The 16,297-nt window shown below is 35.5% G+C and overlaps 1 protein-coding gene across 3 annotated transcripts in view; it reads right to left on the bottom strand.

The window, feature by feature from the left end:
• The window catches only part of Lemd3 (LEM domain containing 3), a 61,495-nt gene that overhangs the window by 19,010 nt on the left and 26,188 nt on the right, over positions 1–16,297 (bottom strand). For 2 of the 3 annotated variants that reach the window (XR_016534532.1, XM_090328014.1), the window contains exons 2-9: positions 16,094–16,131; positions 10,981–11,047; positions 9,155–9,222; positions 4,749–4,828; positions 4,511–4,656; positions 3,006–3,107; positions 2,796–2,898; positions 1,913–2,091 (exon numbers count right to left, since the gene is read on the bottom strand). Coding sequence is in view for 2 of the 3 variants with exons in the window: in XM_090328014.1 (XP_090184140.1) it covers positions 1,913–2,091; positions 2,796–2,898; positions 3,006–3,107; positions 4,511–4,656; positions 4,749–4,828; positions 9,155–9,222; positions 10,981–11,047; positions 16,094–16,131 (783 nt within the window). In the remaining variant the exon portion in view is untranslated. The remainder of the gene's footprint in view (positions 1–1,912; positions 2,092–2,795; positions 2,899–3,005; positions 3,108–4,510; positions 4,657–4,748; positions 4,829–9,154; positions 9,223–10,980; positions 11,048–16,093; positions 16,132–16,297) is intronic. The other variant, XM_090328016.1, reaches the window with a different exon arrangement.

Here is a 16,297-nt window from a genome sequence, read left to right as displayed (position 1 = left end):
GTAGTATTTTTTTTTTGAAACTTTGAAAGTTTCCACGGGAATTTAGTTGTCTTTCAAAGGAAATAATTTGTTGATGGCCTTTAGCAATACCAAAGCATAATTTTTATGCTGAAGTTGTACTTTATTATTCAAGCTTGTTGAAAGTGAAAATTAGAGAAAAAAAGGAATAGATTTTTTAAGGGTCGGGGTAAAGGTTAAGGTTTGAACTCAACTTTTTTGGCTGGCCCTATCCTACTTGAGCCACACATTGGACTGGTTTTTGCTGGTTATTTTGGAGACAGTGTCTCTAATTTTTCTGGTCAGAATGGCTTTGAAACTCAATCCTCCAGATCTCAGCCTTCTGAGTAGAAAGCATGATAGGTTCGAGCCTCTGTTATACCACTATAATAAGATTTTTAAAGCTACACATACAAAAACAATTCATTTTTTACAAATCCTATGCTTAGAAAATATTGACAAACATGTTTTGAAGGAAAGGTTTTATTATTATTATTATTTTTTTTTTTTTTTTTTTGGCCAGTCCTGGGTTTTAGCTCAGGGCCTGCGCACTGTCCCTGGGCTTCCTCAAGGCTAGAGCTCAACCACTTGAGCCTCAGCACCATTTCCAGCTTTTTTCTATGTATGTGGTACCAAGGAATAGAACCTGGGTCTTCGTGCATGCTAGGCAAGCACTCTACCACTAGGCCAAACTCCCGGCCCTATCTATTATTTCTTACATATGTTTTTCCACTTTTCTGTGTGGCAAGAGATTTGAATAAACTTCAGAATTCCCTATAGAAAGCCAGGCGCAGTGGCTCAGCCTGTAATCCTAGCTACTCAAGAGGCTGAGAGCTGAGGATTGTGGTTCAAAGCTAGCCTAGGCACTGAAGTCCAGAAGATTCTCATCTCCAATTAACCTCCAGAAAAACCGGACCATGACCACAACCACCAACAAAAAAATTCCCTATATATGTCCGCATGCATCTGTTTTGAAGCTATAAAGAAATTAAGAAAATCTATTCCCCTCTTGAATACTTGTTTGTTAAATATGACATTTGAAATATGATGTAAAAATCAATGTTAATAAAATCTTTTTTAAAAATCTATGAAAAAATAACTACAAGACACACTTAAAAGGGTAGATATGCTGGTAGGGAATCTTAGTAAGTAGAGGGAGGCAAGCAAAAACTGAAAAAGTTTTTGAAGTTTTGACTGTGCAGCTTTACATATGTTATATAAATTGGTTGTAAAACAAGTTATATATGTCATCTGCACGACAATTAGACAAAATGAATGCAGTTAAATTAATTGCTTTAAGTAAAAAAAGCAAGCTCAATGGAACATTAATATTATTACAGTAATACATAATAAAAATTGTTCTTATAAACAAGTTAACATCAAGAAGATTACATCCAAAGCAATTCAGTTCAAATCTAACCCAGGTGAAAAATTCTGTAAAATTCCATCTCCAATTAACAGCAAAAAGCAGGAAATTGTGGCTCAAATAGTAGAGTATCAGTAAAACAGGCAAGCTGAACAAGGGCAGGACCCTGAGTTCCAGCCTCAGTAACAATCAAAAAATAAAAATAAAAATAAAAACGAAAGGAAAGAAAAATCACTTATCCCTGTCTATCTACGTTTATATACTTTTTCTTGTTGTTTAGTTTAAAAATACATATAGTGCTGGACAGCCAGGCTCTAATGGCTCATACCTATCACCCCAACTTCTTAGGAACTAAGATCTGGGAACTGGGGTGCAAACCAGATGAGGAAGACAAATCTCACACTTTTATATCCAGTTAACCAGCAAAAAGCTAGAAGTGAAGGTATCGTTCAAGTAGTGGAGTGCCAGCCATGAACAAGCACTCAAAGGCTCAGAGTTTAAGCCACAGTATTGGTAAACACACATACATAAAATAATAACAATACATACCTTGACCTTGCCATACTTTAGAAGGTATTACTAATATCTTATCACAGGATGCAGAAGGCTGGATCCACCGCCAAACTAGAAAATCTGTACCACCTATTCTTCGCGTTTCTGTGCGTACTCTAGACTCATTAGCAGCAAGGAAATCAACAGCTTTATCCCAGACTTTCTTCATTTTTTTCCTATTATGTGAATAAAACAATAACTTTATTATTATCATGCCTGTCATCTTTTGCAGTGTTAATAACTAAAGTAATGATTATTGTTAACTCTGCCTGTTCTTATCATTAGCATTTAAGAGGTGACTTAAATGCCTTCTTTATTTTTTTTTTTTGCCAGTCCTGAGGCTTGAACTCAAGGCCTGGGCATTGTCCCTGAGCTTCTTTTGCTCAAAGTATGTGCTCTCCCACTTGAGCCACAACGCCACTTCTTGCCTGTTTATGTGATACTGAATTGAACCCTGGGATTCATGCATGCTAGGCAAACACTACCACTAAGCCACATTCCCAGCCCCTTAAAAGAGTATTTACGAATACTGCCTGAGGATATGGCATCATCTTCCATTTTTTAAAAGGCAGTTTTTACTTAAAAAGCTTCAGTAATAACAATGTAAAACACCACTAGCTATTGTCTACTTCTGTTTATCTAGATATAATGAACGAAAAAAGATGGAAAATGATGACAATTAAGACTGTAAGACCAAAAGTGACTTAGAAGTCTAGTTACCTATTATGCCATTAAAATCAGGAAGATACAGGCAAATTTAAAAAGGGACTCTCAGGTTAAAAGTACAGTAAATGAGATCTGAGAAGAGTTACAACTCTAAATATATATTTCAAGACACCTACAGCCCAACTTATTTGAACTCACAGTGCTTTGAACACACCTGTCATGAGGCTGTATTAAGGAATCTCGCACATGTGGAATAGGCATATAAGGTTGTAAATCTTTATTTTCCTGGCACGCTTCATTATGACTTCGTAAAACATCTGAAAATGAAACACAACTTTAAAAATGAATTAATCATAAAACATTATCTTATAGCTTATTGTACAACTGTTCCAGAAATAGTTTTATTTGTTAAGAAATATCATACCTATAATCTTTACCACCATGTCATACATCTGCCTCGTTTCCTCCTCTTCCTTTGTCCAGCGATACTTCATATAACGCAGAACAATACAAACCATCACTATACCTGCAATAGTCATGCATTGGCATTTTAAAAATCACAGTCAATGGCCTTCAGTAATGTTAAATACAGTTTATATGATCAACATCTAATCTGCCCTAAAATAATACTAGAACAAGTCTTCAATATAGTGGTTTGAATTAAATAAATATGTGTATCCATAAAAATCACATATATCACATAAAATATTTTCTAATTTTACTTCTATTAATAATTCATTTCACTGATAAACACATATTCTAACTATTGAAAAGCAAAATAAACAATTTCATTTCTCTTTTGCAGCATTAAACTGATAAATACTACAACTTAAAAGATAATTCTTTTTTTAAAGTACAATGTAAGAAGAAAAAGCAAGAAATGGTGCCCTCTAAATTCCTATCACCAATCAAAATTATAAACTCAGTAACATAAATTAATCCTCAAAAATTATGCTGTTGGGGCTGGGAGTTTTGCCTAGTGGTAGAGTGCTTGCCTAGCATGCACGAAGACCAGGGTTCAATTCCTCAGTACCACATACATAGAAAAAAAAAAAAAAAAAGCTGGAAGTGGTGCTGAGGCTCAAGTGGTAGAGCTCTAGCCTTGAGAAAGTCCAAGGACAGTGCTCATGCCCTGAGCTCAAGCCCAGGACTGACAAAAAAAAAAAAAAAAAAGATTATGCTGTTAAAAATTTTTTAACACAGTTTAACTTATATTTGATTTTGAAATAACTTTTTCATTTTCCAATTTTATTTTCTATGCTTGCTGTTTCTCTGACATTTTTATGATGAGGTTTTATTCCTATTTTTTCTTAAGTACCCTTAAAAACAAACTTTCCAATTTTACTACTGTGGTAGGAATATGAAATGTCCCCATCAAGTTCATGTGTTAAATCCTAGATCACATTTGGCACACTGGAAGAGTTGTGAAAACTTCAAGAGGTGGGGCTAAGTTACAGAAAATAGTTCATTGGGGTAGATTTACAGATCTCTCTCCCTCTCTCCCTTACTCCTTTCCCCTCTTCTCTTTCCCTTTATCCCTCCCTCTCCCCCTTTTTTTTGCCAGTCCTGGGCTTGGGCTCAGGGCCTGAGCACTGTCCTTGGACTTTTTCAAGGCTAGCACTCTACCACTTGGGCCTCAGCACCACTTCCGGCTTTTTTCTATGTATGTGGTACCAAGGAATCCAATCTGAGTCTTCGTGCATGTTAGGCAAGCACTCTACCACCAGGCCAAACTCCCAGGCCCTCCTTTCCCCTTTTGATCTTCTACCCTCTCCCCCTTACCCCTCTTCTCTCCCCTTCCCTTCTCTGCTTTCTCCATTCCTATTCCCTCACTCCTCGCTTCTCTATCAACTCTGGTAGTTAATTAAATGCAGACACAAAGAAAATTCTAGACAGCAACAAAACACCTTTCTTATCCTAACAACTTACCTAAGCATAGCAATAATAACCTATGGGTTACAGTAATGAATGCACGTCGAAAACGACACCAGAAAGACATCTGTGGTCTTGTGGACTGTAAAAACTGCACATCAGTTATGTTTGTTAATTCATCCTCAGGACCATAACCAACACACCTATTTAAAATAATAAAGGTAATAAAGGTAGAACTTAAAATCAAAAATTACTTTTACAGTACAAAATAGCCAATGTGAAAATCAAATGTTACCTTATTCCAACATCTTTCCCATTTTCTAAAATCCACTGCAATGAAGTGTTAAATACACCCTCATACTCAGGACCTAAATCCTAATAAAAGAAATGGGGAAAATAAGTATTCTCAATATGCACATTCAACTGACTGTAAGTTGCTTACAATGTATTTTGCTAAATAATAAAAATGCCTGACTCATTACTGAAATATTAAAGAAAAAAGAAAGTCACCATTTCTCATTATTCGAATATAATCACTGTTAAATCTGATATACTTTTGGTTTCATTGTATTTATAGATTTGAACATTGTTTCGGGCCTCATACTTGCTAAGCAAGCACTTTAGCACTCATGCTATAGTCCCATCCCAAGTCCTTCTGCTTTCTGATTGCTTGTTTTCACCCTCCTTCCTCCCCCCCCCCCCATAGGATCTGAAGTTAGCTTTGCCCTAGCTGGCAAAAAAATCCTTAAACCACACAATCCTATTACCTCTATCCTATAGCCTCTTCAATATCTGGAACTATAGGCATGTGCTATCATGCCAAGCCACTAAAAGTCATTTTAAATAGTTTATAGGCGGACAAGGTGGCTCACACCTGTAATCCTAGCTACTCAGGAGACTGAGATCTAAGGACCACTTGAGCTACACTTTCAGCCCTGCTTTTGTTGGTTACTTTGAGCTGGAATCAGGTGGTTTTTCCTTCCTGAGTTGGCTTAAAACCACAATACGCCATGTATCAGCTTCCAGAGTAGCTAGATTTATAGGTATGAGCCACCAGCATTTGGCTGAGTTAATAATTTTTAATACAGTATTATTTTCAAATGAACAAATGAAAAATCTGGATGTTTCATTATCTCAACAAGTGAATACAAACCTATCAGCTTGAAAATCCTAACTAGAATCAGCAATTCAATTTTTATTTAAATTTTACTTTTTTTTCAAACTTTAGAAAAATGTACATTTGATCAGATGCAGTGGCTAACATCTGTAATACCGTCTACACAGGAGGCTGAGATCTGAGAATTACAGCTAACAGCCAGCCCAGGCAAGAAAGACTATGAAGAAATTCATATCTCCGATTAATCACTAGAAAGCTAGAAGTGGAGCTGTGGCTCAGAGTGGTAAGGATGCTAAGCCTTGAGCACAAAAGCTCACAGACAGTGTCCTGGTCCTGAGTTCAAGCCCCACAACTGACAAATTCAATTATGTCAAAAATGTTTTCAGGTTTGAAAAGTAGGATTTTTTTGGGGGGGGGTTGGGGGGACAGTTTTGGAGCTTGAACTCGGGGCCTGAGCACTGTCCTTGGGCCTTCTCAAGGCTAGGGCTCTATCACTTGAGCCACAGCACCACTTCTGGCATTTTCTATATATGTGGTACCCAGGTTTTCATGCACGCTAGGCAAGTACCCTACCTCTAGACCAAACTCCCAGCCATGAAAAGTAGTTTAGGAGCAGAACCATCATTCATTACACCATTCCTCAAAAAAATTAACATGTAACACTTCCACTATTTAGCATAACCAGTATGTATCTTCATGAAAAAATAAGCCTTGTATTTCCTACGTACTCCACCAGAGGGACCTCTTAACTTTACACAAATAAAAGGCAAGTTAACAAAATTAAACATGATAAGTACTTAAACAATACAGAATGGACTTATACAGAACATTCCACTCAAAAAGTACACATATACTTTTTTATTTTCTTTTTTGTCTCTGCTAGTAATAGCACTTGAACTATGAGCTTAGGATTTTCATACCATATTTTTTTTTTTTTCTGGTTAATTGAGGTGAGTCTCTTGTATATATCTGCCCTGGTTAGATCTGAATCAGGATCTTATAACTCAGCTTCCTAAGTAAGCTAAGATTTTAGGCAAAAGCCACTGGCACCAAACCACAAAATTTATTTATTTATTTACTTATTGATTGATTGATTGATTGCTAGTCTTGGAGCTTGAAATCGGGGCCTAGGCACTGTTCTTGAGCTTTCTTAAGGCCAGCATTCTACCACTTGAGCCCCAGCACCAGCTTTTTCTATGTATGCAGAACCAAGGAATTGAATAAAAGGTTCATGCGTGTTAGGCAAGCACTCTACCACGATGCCACACTCCCAGCTCCTTAATGCATATTTTTATTAAGTAAAATTGGAATTATTTCTGTTTATGTTATATCTCATAGCACACTGAAAAAGACTGAATCAAAGACTTTTTGAGACCACAATAAAAAGAAACTAGATTAGAAGAGAAGGAAATGAAAGAGAAAATTGAAACAATAATAAAAAGTGTAAAAAAAAATCAGCCAAATTAAGGAAAATAAAAGCAATTACAATTTATTTCTAGTCTTATTATACTTTACTAAAAAGTAATTGAAGCTCACCTCAAATTCTTCCACATTAAAAAAAAAAAAAACGAAAAAGAAAAAAAAAACTGAAGAAGGAAGACTTCCAAAATCTTTTTTTTTTTTTTTTTGGGCCAGTCCTGGGCTTGAGCTCAGAGCCTGAGCACTGTCCTTGAACTTTCTCAAGGCTAGAGCTCTACCACTTGAGCCCAGCACTACTTCCAGCTTTTTTCTATGTATGTGGTAACAAGGAATTGAATAGGGGTCTTCATGCATGCGAGGCAGCACTCTACTACTAGGACAAACTCCCACCCCTCCAAAATGATTTTGATATTGCCATACTCCTGTATCAAAGCTAGATAAAGATACCACAAGTTAACTATGCACAAATACTTTGATGAATAAAAACACAATACCCTCAACAAAATCTTAGAGCACTGAATTCAACGGTATATTTAGTGCACAGCATACACCATGACCCTAGGACTTAAGGATGATTCATCATACAAAATAATGTTATCACCTATTAACAGAACAAAAGAAAAAAAAATCACATCATCATTCGTTTTAACCTTATTATACATCGTATTCAGGTATTAAATCATCATTATGTATCTCATGTACAGATAGTAATCTTAAAAAAATAAAATATAAGCACATTGTACCAAAATAGATGCAGAAAATGCATCTGACAATAGTCAACACAATAAGAGCAACAATAACATTTAAAATCCTCAACAGCTGGGCACCAGTGGTTCACACCAGTAATCCAAGCTACTCAGGAGGCTAAGATCTGAGGATAGATAGGGGTTCAAAGCCAGTCTGCACAGAAAGTCCCTGATACTCATCTCCAATTCCAGAAATATGGACTAAGAATGGGGCTTAGTGGTAGAGTTCTTGTTTAGAATGCATGAAGCCTCGGGTTCACTTCATTAATTAGTACTATATATGCAGAAAAAGCTGGAAGTGGTGCTTTGGCTCAAGTGGTAGAGCACTAGTTTGAGAAAAGCAGCTCAGAGACAGTATCCAGGCTCTGAGTTCAAGCCCCAGGACTGGCAAAAGGAAAAAAAAAAAAATCCAGAAGTGATGTTGTGACTCAAGTGGTAGAGTGCTAGTGGTGAGCACAAGCTAAGACCAGGGACAGTACCCAAGCCCTGAGTTCAAGCTCCAGGACAGGCAAAAACAAAACCATAGAAACAAACAAACAAAAAAACCCTTATGATAATGATAATGTAAACAGTATGATAAAACCTTACAATAATAAAAAAAATATAAAAATATTTAAAAATTTAAAACCTTTATGTTAATAGTAATAATAATAGAAACAGTATCATACTGGCATAAAGACAGATATACAAGCACTTGTATTTGATCAATGAATTAAGACTATAAGATAGAAATGACATTCTCTTTTAACAAATGATTTTGGAAAACTGAATTGTTTTTTAATTTTCAATTTTTTCTTTTTTGGGGGGCTTAAACTCAGGGCCTGGGCACTGTCCTTGGGCTTTCTCAAAGCTAGCTCACTATCACTTGAGTCACAGCACCAATTTTCAGTGTATGTGGAATCAAACCAAGGGCTTCATGCTTGCTAGGCAAGCACACTACCACTAGGCCACACTCCTGGCCCCAAAAATGTTTTGAAAAAGCAAAAAACTGAAAAAAGAAAAAACAAAAACAAAAACAAAACTGAGCTGGGTTGATGGCTCACACCTATAATCCTAGCTACTGAGGAGGCTGAGATCTGAGGATTAAGGGTCAAAGCCAGCCCAGGCACTAAAGATCTTGAGACTCTTAACTCCAATTAACCACTAGAAAAATGGGAAGTGGCACTGATGCTTGAGGCATAGGGCAGTAACCTTGAGCTGAAGAGCTCAGGGATAGGGCCCAGGCCCAAAGTTCAAGCCCCAGGATCCACACACAAAAAAAGCAAAAACTGAATAATTCTACTTTATCCATTCACATTACACCAAACAGTAATCCCAAGAGTTAACATTATAATTAAAAGTAAAATGCCTTTGATAAGTAGCAATATTATATATAAATTTTAAAAATAAAGTTATTAACATTCTAATCTTACTGCTTACTTTTAAGTATTCAGCTGCCTCTTGGACAGAAAGTGTTCTGTGACTAGAACTGCCACATTCATGATCTCCTGAAAAGATGAACACATTATTAATTTTTCAATCAATAAAATGCTATACAATAGAAAATACAATTTACATTTTACCTTTAAATGGAAATCTACCTTGTAAATTCCCAATTTTATTGGAAGCCAGTGTAAACACCATGTCATGGTGCTTAGCTATTTTCATAGACCTTGGCATACAGGAGGCTCTCTACAGGTATTATTCCTAATGGAGAAAAATTCAACGAATTCTCAGACTTACTAAATGCAGAATTTGAGGAAAATTCACAAATTCCATGAATCAGTTGGGAATTTTGCCCAAGAAAATGATGTCTACACAACCACCAGAAGAAAATATACATTGTTATATTTAATCCAAGATTCTAATTAGTTCATTGCTTACCCAAGTCAACTGATATTTAAGCATTCAGAATTTTATTACTCTTAATGTTTATTATTATTTTGTTATTACTAACATAATAAAGAAATGGGCCTAGAAAGGGGAGATGCAGAGTTGACTCTGCTCAAAGTACATTCTATACATATACAGATATGTCAAAATGAAACCTGCTTGATTCAACTAACTGATGATAATAAAAATATAGAGAAGCGGGGTGCCAGTGGCTCACACCTATAATCCAATTCTAGCTACTCAGGAAACTGAGATCTGAGGATCACAGTTCAAAGCCAGTCCAGGCATGAAAGTCCGTGAGACTCAACTAAAGACCAGAAAACTGGAAGGGGTGCTGTGGCTCAAGGGGTAGAGATCTAGCCTTGAGCTGAAGAGCTCAGGGATAGTGCCAGGCCCAGAGCTCAAGCCTCATGACCGATAAAAAAGAGAGACAGAGACAGAGAAAACAATAGCTGGTACCTCACACCTATAATTCTAGCTATTCAAGGGCTGAAACCTGCAATATCATGGTTGAAAGCTAACCTAGGCAGAAAAATCCATGTAACTTCACCTCCAAAATAAACAATAAAAAGCCAGGCTGAGGCCAGAAGTTTGGCCTAGTGGTAGAGTGCTTATCCTGCATGCACAAAGGCCTGGGGTCGATTCCTCGGTATCACATACATAGAAAAAAGCCAGGAGTGGTGCTGAGGTTCAAGTGGTAGAGCTATAGCCTTGAGAAAGTCCAAGGACAGTGCTCAGACCCTGAGCTCAAACCCAGGACTGGCAAAAAAAAAAACAAAAAACAAAACAAAAAAAAAAACTGAGTAAGAACAAGAGGCCCTGAGTTCAAGCCACAATACTGGGGGAAAGAATGCTTATTTTGGGGGGTGTGGGGGGGGAGGGAAATGGGTAGCAAGACATGTGAAAGGGTGTCAATGTATGTGAATTAATGCACCTTCTATCTGGCAAATATCATGTAACCCTTTTACTAATTACAATAAAAAAATTAAAAAAAAAGAATGCTTATTTTTTTCTTGGGGGGGGGAGGAGGGAGGGTTTGGCTGACTTTAAAATGATATATATTACATACATACATATGTGTAATAATCTAATACACATATAATTTTGTATGATACATATAAATTATCCAATATATATGGCAAATAGGAAAATTATATATATATATTTATACATATACACATTAATACATATAGCAGATAGGAAAAAGGCCTTTTTATTTATACATATACACACCAGTCTCTACAAATAATAAAACCAAATGAAAAATATTTCACAAATACAGCACTGCACTTAGGAAGACTATTTCTATGACATTTCTTTTAACATAGCAAAATTAAGAAACATTTTTAGAAAATCAGTCCTAAGACAATTACCTGCAAGCTGTGCCAATCGATCATGAAGCTTGTATAAAGTGTTCATCATAAGATTTTTTTCACTTTCCTAAAATTAAAAGACATTATGGAATATTTTATTTCAAGAAAAATGTCATTCTTATTAAAAAAGAAAAATGGGAAATGAAGTTAAAATCATTGAAGCTACATAATCTGAGAGACAAATTCATTTTTAAATAATAGCCACTGTATTTTAGCGAACTTTAATTTAAAAATCTAAATGTTACCACTTTAAATATGTTCTTGGGGCCGGGGATTTGGCCTAGTGGTAGAGTGCTTGCCTAGCATGCACAAAAACCTGGGTTCGATTCCTCAGTACCACATACATAGAAAAAAGCTGAAAGTAGTGCAGTGGCTCAAGTGGTAGAGCTCTAGCCTTGAGAAAAGTTCATGGACAGTACTCAGACCCTGAGTTCAAGCCCTATGACTGGCAGAAAATATGTGTATATATGTGTGTGTGTGTGTGTGTGTGTGTGTGTGTGTGTGTGTGTATGTGTGTGTGTGTGTATTCTTGAAGAGAAGAAATTTGCACTAAGTGCAAACAAAAAGTCTCACATACAATACACTGCCCTAACTACCAATATAATACCAATCTCTCTGTAGAAAGCATGCTTGTATAGATTGCTCTGGTAGGTTCTTTGCATCAAGGTTCCATTCATGTTTGGTTTTAATCTAACTCAATGACATAAAACCAAAGGTATGATTATTATCAAGTAGGAATATATCCTCTCCTAAGCTTTTAAAATAACCCTAAATAAAAATTAGTAGTTATTAGGGCCAGGAATTTGGCCTAGTGGTAGAGTGCTTGCCTGGCATGCCTGATGCCCTGGGTTTAATTTCTTGGTATCACATACCAAGCTGCAAGTGATGCTGTGGCTCAAGTGGTAGAACTCTAGCCTTGAGAAAGCCCAAGGACAGTGCTCAGGCCTTGAGTTCAAGCCCCAGAACTGGCAAAACAAAAAACAGTAGTTATTAATGAGGCAAAACATTCAAGGCTGTTAAAAGCTAGAAGTTTGGCTAGGATTGTGGCCTAATGGTAGAGTACTTGCCTAGCAAACATGACACCCTTGGTTTGATTCCTCTGTACCACATAGACAGAAAAAGCCAGAAGTGGCTCAAATAACAGAAACACTATCCTTGAGGAAAGCTCAAAGACAATGCTCAGTCCTTGAGTCCAAGCCCCAGAAACTGTCAACAACAACAAAAAAAGTAGAAGAACTGTTCCCCAAAAACAAAGTGAGAACTGACTCCTGTTCTCAAGGATAAAAACAAATTATCAAATATATGAAGTGTTCTATTACAATGCAAACCACAATGCAAATACAGAAGAGGGGGAGAAGAAAAGACCCATTTGTGAAAAAGACTACTAGCATTAAGTTTGAAGGAATGACAGAAATTGACTAGCACTTCAGCCAAAAGAAACAGCATAAGCAAAAAAAGCACAAAGGTATGACAACACTGGTTATATTTCTTACATAGCTGGCAGCCTAGTTTGACTGTCAGCAAATTACTGGAAAAGTTGTTTGAATTAAGTGCCAGGGAACTCCAGATAGTATGACAAAGAATTTGACCTCATTTTGAAAGTTTGGGAAAAGGAAAGTAAATATAAGTTATTCAAATAAGGAATAGTACTAGTATCAGAATATATAAGATGTTTGGGGGGGGTGGAGGGAAAGGTAATGGGTACCAAGACATGTGAAAGGGTATCAATGTATGTGAATTAATGCACCTTCTATCTGGCAAATATCATGTAACCCTTTTATTAATTACAATAAAAATTTTTTAAAAAAAAAGAATATATAAGATGTCCTGAAAGTAGAAAGGAGTACAAAGAAGGTGCTATGGCAATATTATAGTCTGTATACCCTGCCAAGTAATCTAAAACAATAACAGCCTCAAAATAAGAGCAACTGCAATTAAGAGACCAATATTGTGACGTAAGAGACAGTTACAATTGGAACCTCTTTATTATCATGGTTGCACCTTTATTTCCTTCCTTTTTGATGTGCCCAATAAAATAGGATTTATGGATGAATATGACCATGGACCAAACAGGCAAGATTAAAACATTAGGAAAGAAACATTTATATGTTTTACAACATAAAACTTTATCTACTTATTATCATTCTGTATGTCAAGGGAAAGAAAATAAGTTTGAATTTGACTATTAACATGCTTTTGTTAATTCAATCTTAATCAGTGATAATAAGAAAAAAAATTCATCCAAGACTCTAAAATTCTACAAAGTCTCTACTTTTATGTTAAATGACTGGCAGAAATAAAACACTTATTCCTTTAGTTGACTACCTGTTTTCTAATATATTTCTAAAGACTCCATTTTTCTACCCCTGCCCCCAGGCCTCCACTTCTATATCAATAGGTTCTGAATCAGTTCAATTCTTATTTTTCTTTATGACTACATACAAATCCAAACCATCAAAATTAAGACTTCAAAAAGTAAAAGGTACTTAAATCCAAGATTCTAAAAGCCTTGTATTTGTGATACAGTATAATACAAAATGGTTTTCAGTGAAAAGGTTCAAAATGGTACTTGATAAGCAGGAGTTCTAATGATAACGTAGGTTATAGTAAGCAAGGTGAATCTGATTAAGCTAAGGAATTAAAGTAGGTGAAAGTTTTGAAGTGTGTTTCTGATCCAGAAAGAGACTGATTTCATTTCTGTCTTATATTTCTGATCATATCCTCACTTTCCTTTCAAAAACAAAATAAAACTTGAACATTCGGTACCTGTTCTGGATTACATCTCTAGTGAACACAAGAGACCTACAAATAAATCTTTTGATATACACATCTGAATTGGATAAATACAAAAAAATCAGACAACACAGGTTCTAATACAGCATAACATATGTTATAGCCTCATACAACAAATTTTAGCATTTAAAGAACTCAACTATATTTTTTCTAAAAATTATTTTTCTGATGAAAATTTAATCGCATTATCTACACAATTATATAAGAGACAAATGACCAGATGAATTATGGTCTAAGCAAAGTTTTTATAATACATTATTAAGTAAACAAGTCAATGCTGAGAAAGAAATAGGAAGGGGTGCTGGGAGCCTGGCCTAGTGATACCCTGCATGAAACCCTGGGTTCAATTCATCAAATATACAGAAAAAGCCAGAGGTGATGCTGTGGTTCAAGTGGTAGAGCACTAGCCTTAAGAAACCCAAGCACACCTTAAGAAAGTCCAAGGAAAATGCCCATGCCATGAAAAGTCTTTGGGCTAGGAGTTTGGCCTAGTGGTAGAGTACTTGCCTAGCATAGTACCTTTCTACGTATGTACCACATACATAGAAAAAAGCTGGAAGTGGTATTGTGGCTCAAGTGGCAGACCACTAGGCCTTGAGAAAGCCCAAGGACAGTGCTCAGGCCCTGAGTTCAAGCCCCAGGACTGGCAAAAAGAAAAAGAAAAAAGGAAAAGAAAGAAAAAGAGAAACCAAAGCACAGTGCTCAGGCCCTTAGTTCAAGCCCCAGGACAAGCAAAAAAACAGTGTTGGTCTACTTATATTTAGTACCAAGTATACTACACTAAACTAACAGTGAACCCGAAATTACACAAATCAACATTTGTAATTACTTTCTTACTGGTAATGTGATGCTTCTCAGTTTGTCTCGTAACATTTCAACTTGTCTAACTACAATCAATCTCTAAATGCCTATAAATAAAAACCCATTATAAGTAAGTTCTCAAGTAGTCTTGCAAAAACAAAAATGATTTTATAATTTAGCTACACTGTAAAGGTCTGTTCTAGTAAGATCCACATATTATGCTAAAACAATAATTTCATTTTAGGGGTGGAAATAGGTGAGTGACTAATTTTCCCATATGGTGCTTCCTTTAAATATTTCCCTCTTCTTGCCTCAACTAGTTTTCCCTTCAAGGACATTTTCAACTATATTATATATTTGATTAAATGATAACGGATTGTAAACACTTAGATTGGTGCCAGGCACTGAATAAGCACTTACAGTAAGTGAACTGCCATTATCTTCATTATAATTACTACTATTAATCAGGGGTTCAGAACTTCAGTTTTGCCATGGGAAAAATTAAACTAAAGAAAACAGGCTTTTCAATGAGTATACTGTAATAAATTTGTAATACTGTAGCATCGTAGACTCAATACTAATAAAGTTGACCCTTTACAAACAAATGCTACTATAGAGTAGTTCTGAACACTCTTGTTTCAAAATCCCACTTGTGGATCTGATTTTACTTTATTATACATTATCTAATACAATAGTTTTCTATGTAACTGTTAGTTCCTATAATAAAAAATACTAACTAATCGTGTATATATATATATACATACATACATACATACATACATACATATATATATAACATCTAAACCATCAAAATGCTTACTCTGATCTTCCAAGTTCCTACAATGTAGCAAACGAAAAATATTTTGATTTAAATACATGTGGTTTAAAATGGATTTTATAGCATCCTTTGAAAGGAATCTTTAAAAAAAAATCAATATATTCCTATTTCAAATCTTTGATGATTGAATAGCCCAACCAAAAGGAAAAAAAAAAAGACCCAAAGGAAACAAAATGAAAACAAAGATGACAAGAAATGCTAAGACAATCAACAATGTAAGACAACAGTTAGACCTTAAGTGTAAGACCTAGATCTTACATAGATGACATGTCATTTGGTAAGATGACCTCTATTTTACCTAGCAGTTGACTTCACATTAACAAACAATTCGACTCTTAGGAAATAATCAGTATCTGATTTAATTATTTATTTATTTTTGCCAGTCCTGGGTACTGAACTCAGGGCCTGGGCACTGTCCTTGAGCTTTCTCAAGGCTAGTGCTCTACCACTTGAGCCACAGCACCACTTCCAGCTTTTTCTATTTATGTGGTACCAAGGAATAGGACTTCATGCTAGGCAAGTATACTACCACTAGGCCACATTCACGACCCCAGATTTAATTTTGTAAATTAATGAATATTCAAAATAAGAACCAAAGAATCCTGAAAATTTCTGTAATTTTAGTTGTTAGTCTTAAGAATTTTCTTATGTAAAATATCAGTATTGTGATCTTTTACTTACTTGTATTTTTCCAAATGTCTCTTCAAAAGAATTTTCTACTATCAAGAAAAGAAAGAAAAAACAACTATTAGTATCACTTAAGTATAAAAATTTAAATCCTATATAAGCACTTAAAGTACCAGCATATACACTGCTAAAGCTGAATGATAATATGCCAAAACAGAATTAAAGCAAAAAACTAAAGTTAGGGTAGTATTTTTCTTT

Source organism: Megascapheus bottae, chromosome 2, assembly GCF_031878675.1.
Source record: "Megascapheus bottae isolate mThoBot1 chromosome 2, mThoBot2.hap1, whole genome shotgun sequence".
In the NCBI taxonomy this organism is placed as follows: Eukaryota; Metazoa; Chordata; class Mammalia; order Rodentia; family Geomyidae; genus Megascapheus; species Megascapheus bottae.
Note: the sequence above shows the minus strand (reverse complement) of the source record. Positions and strands in the feature narration are given on the sequence as shown.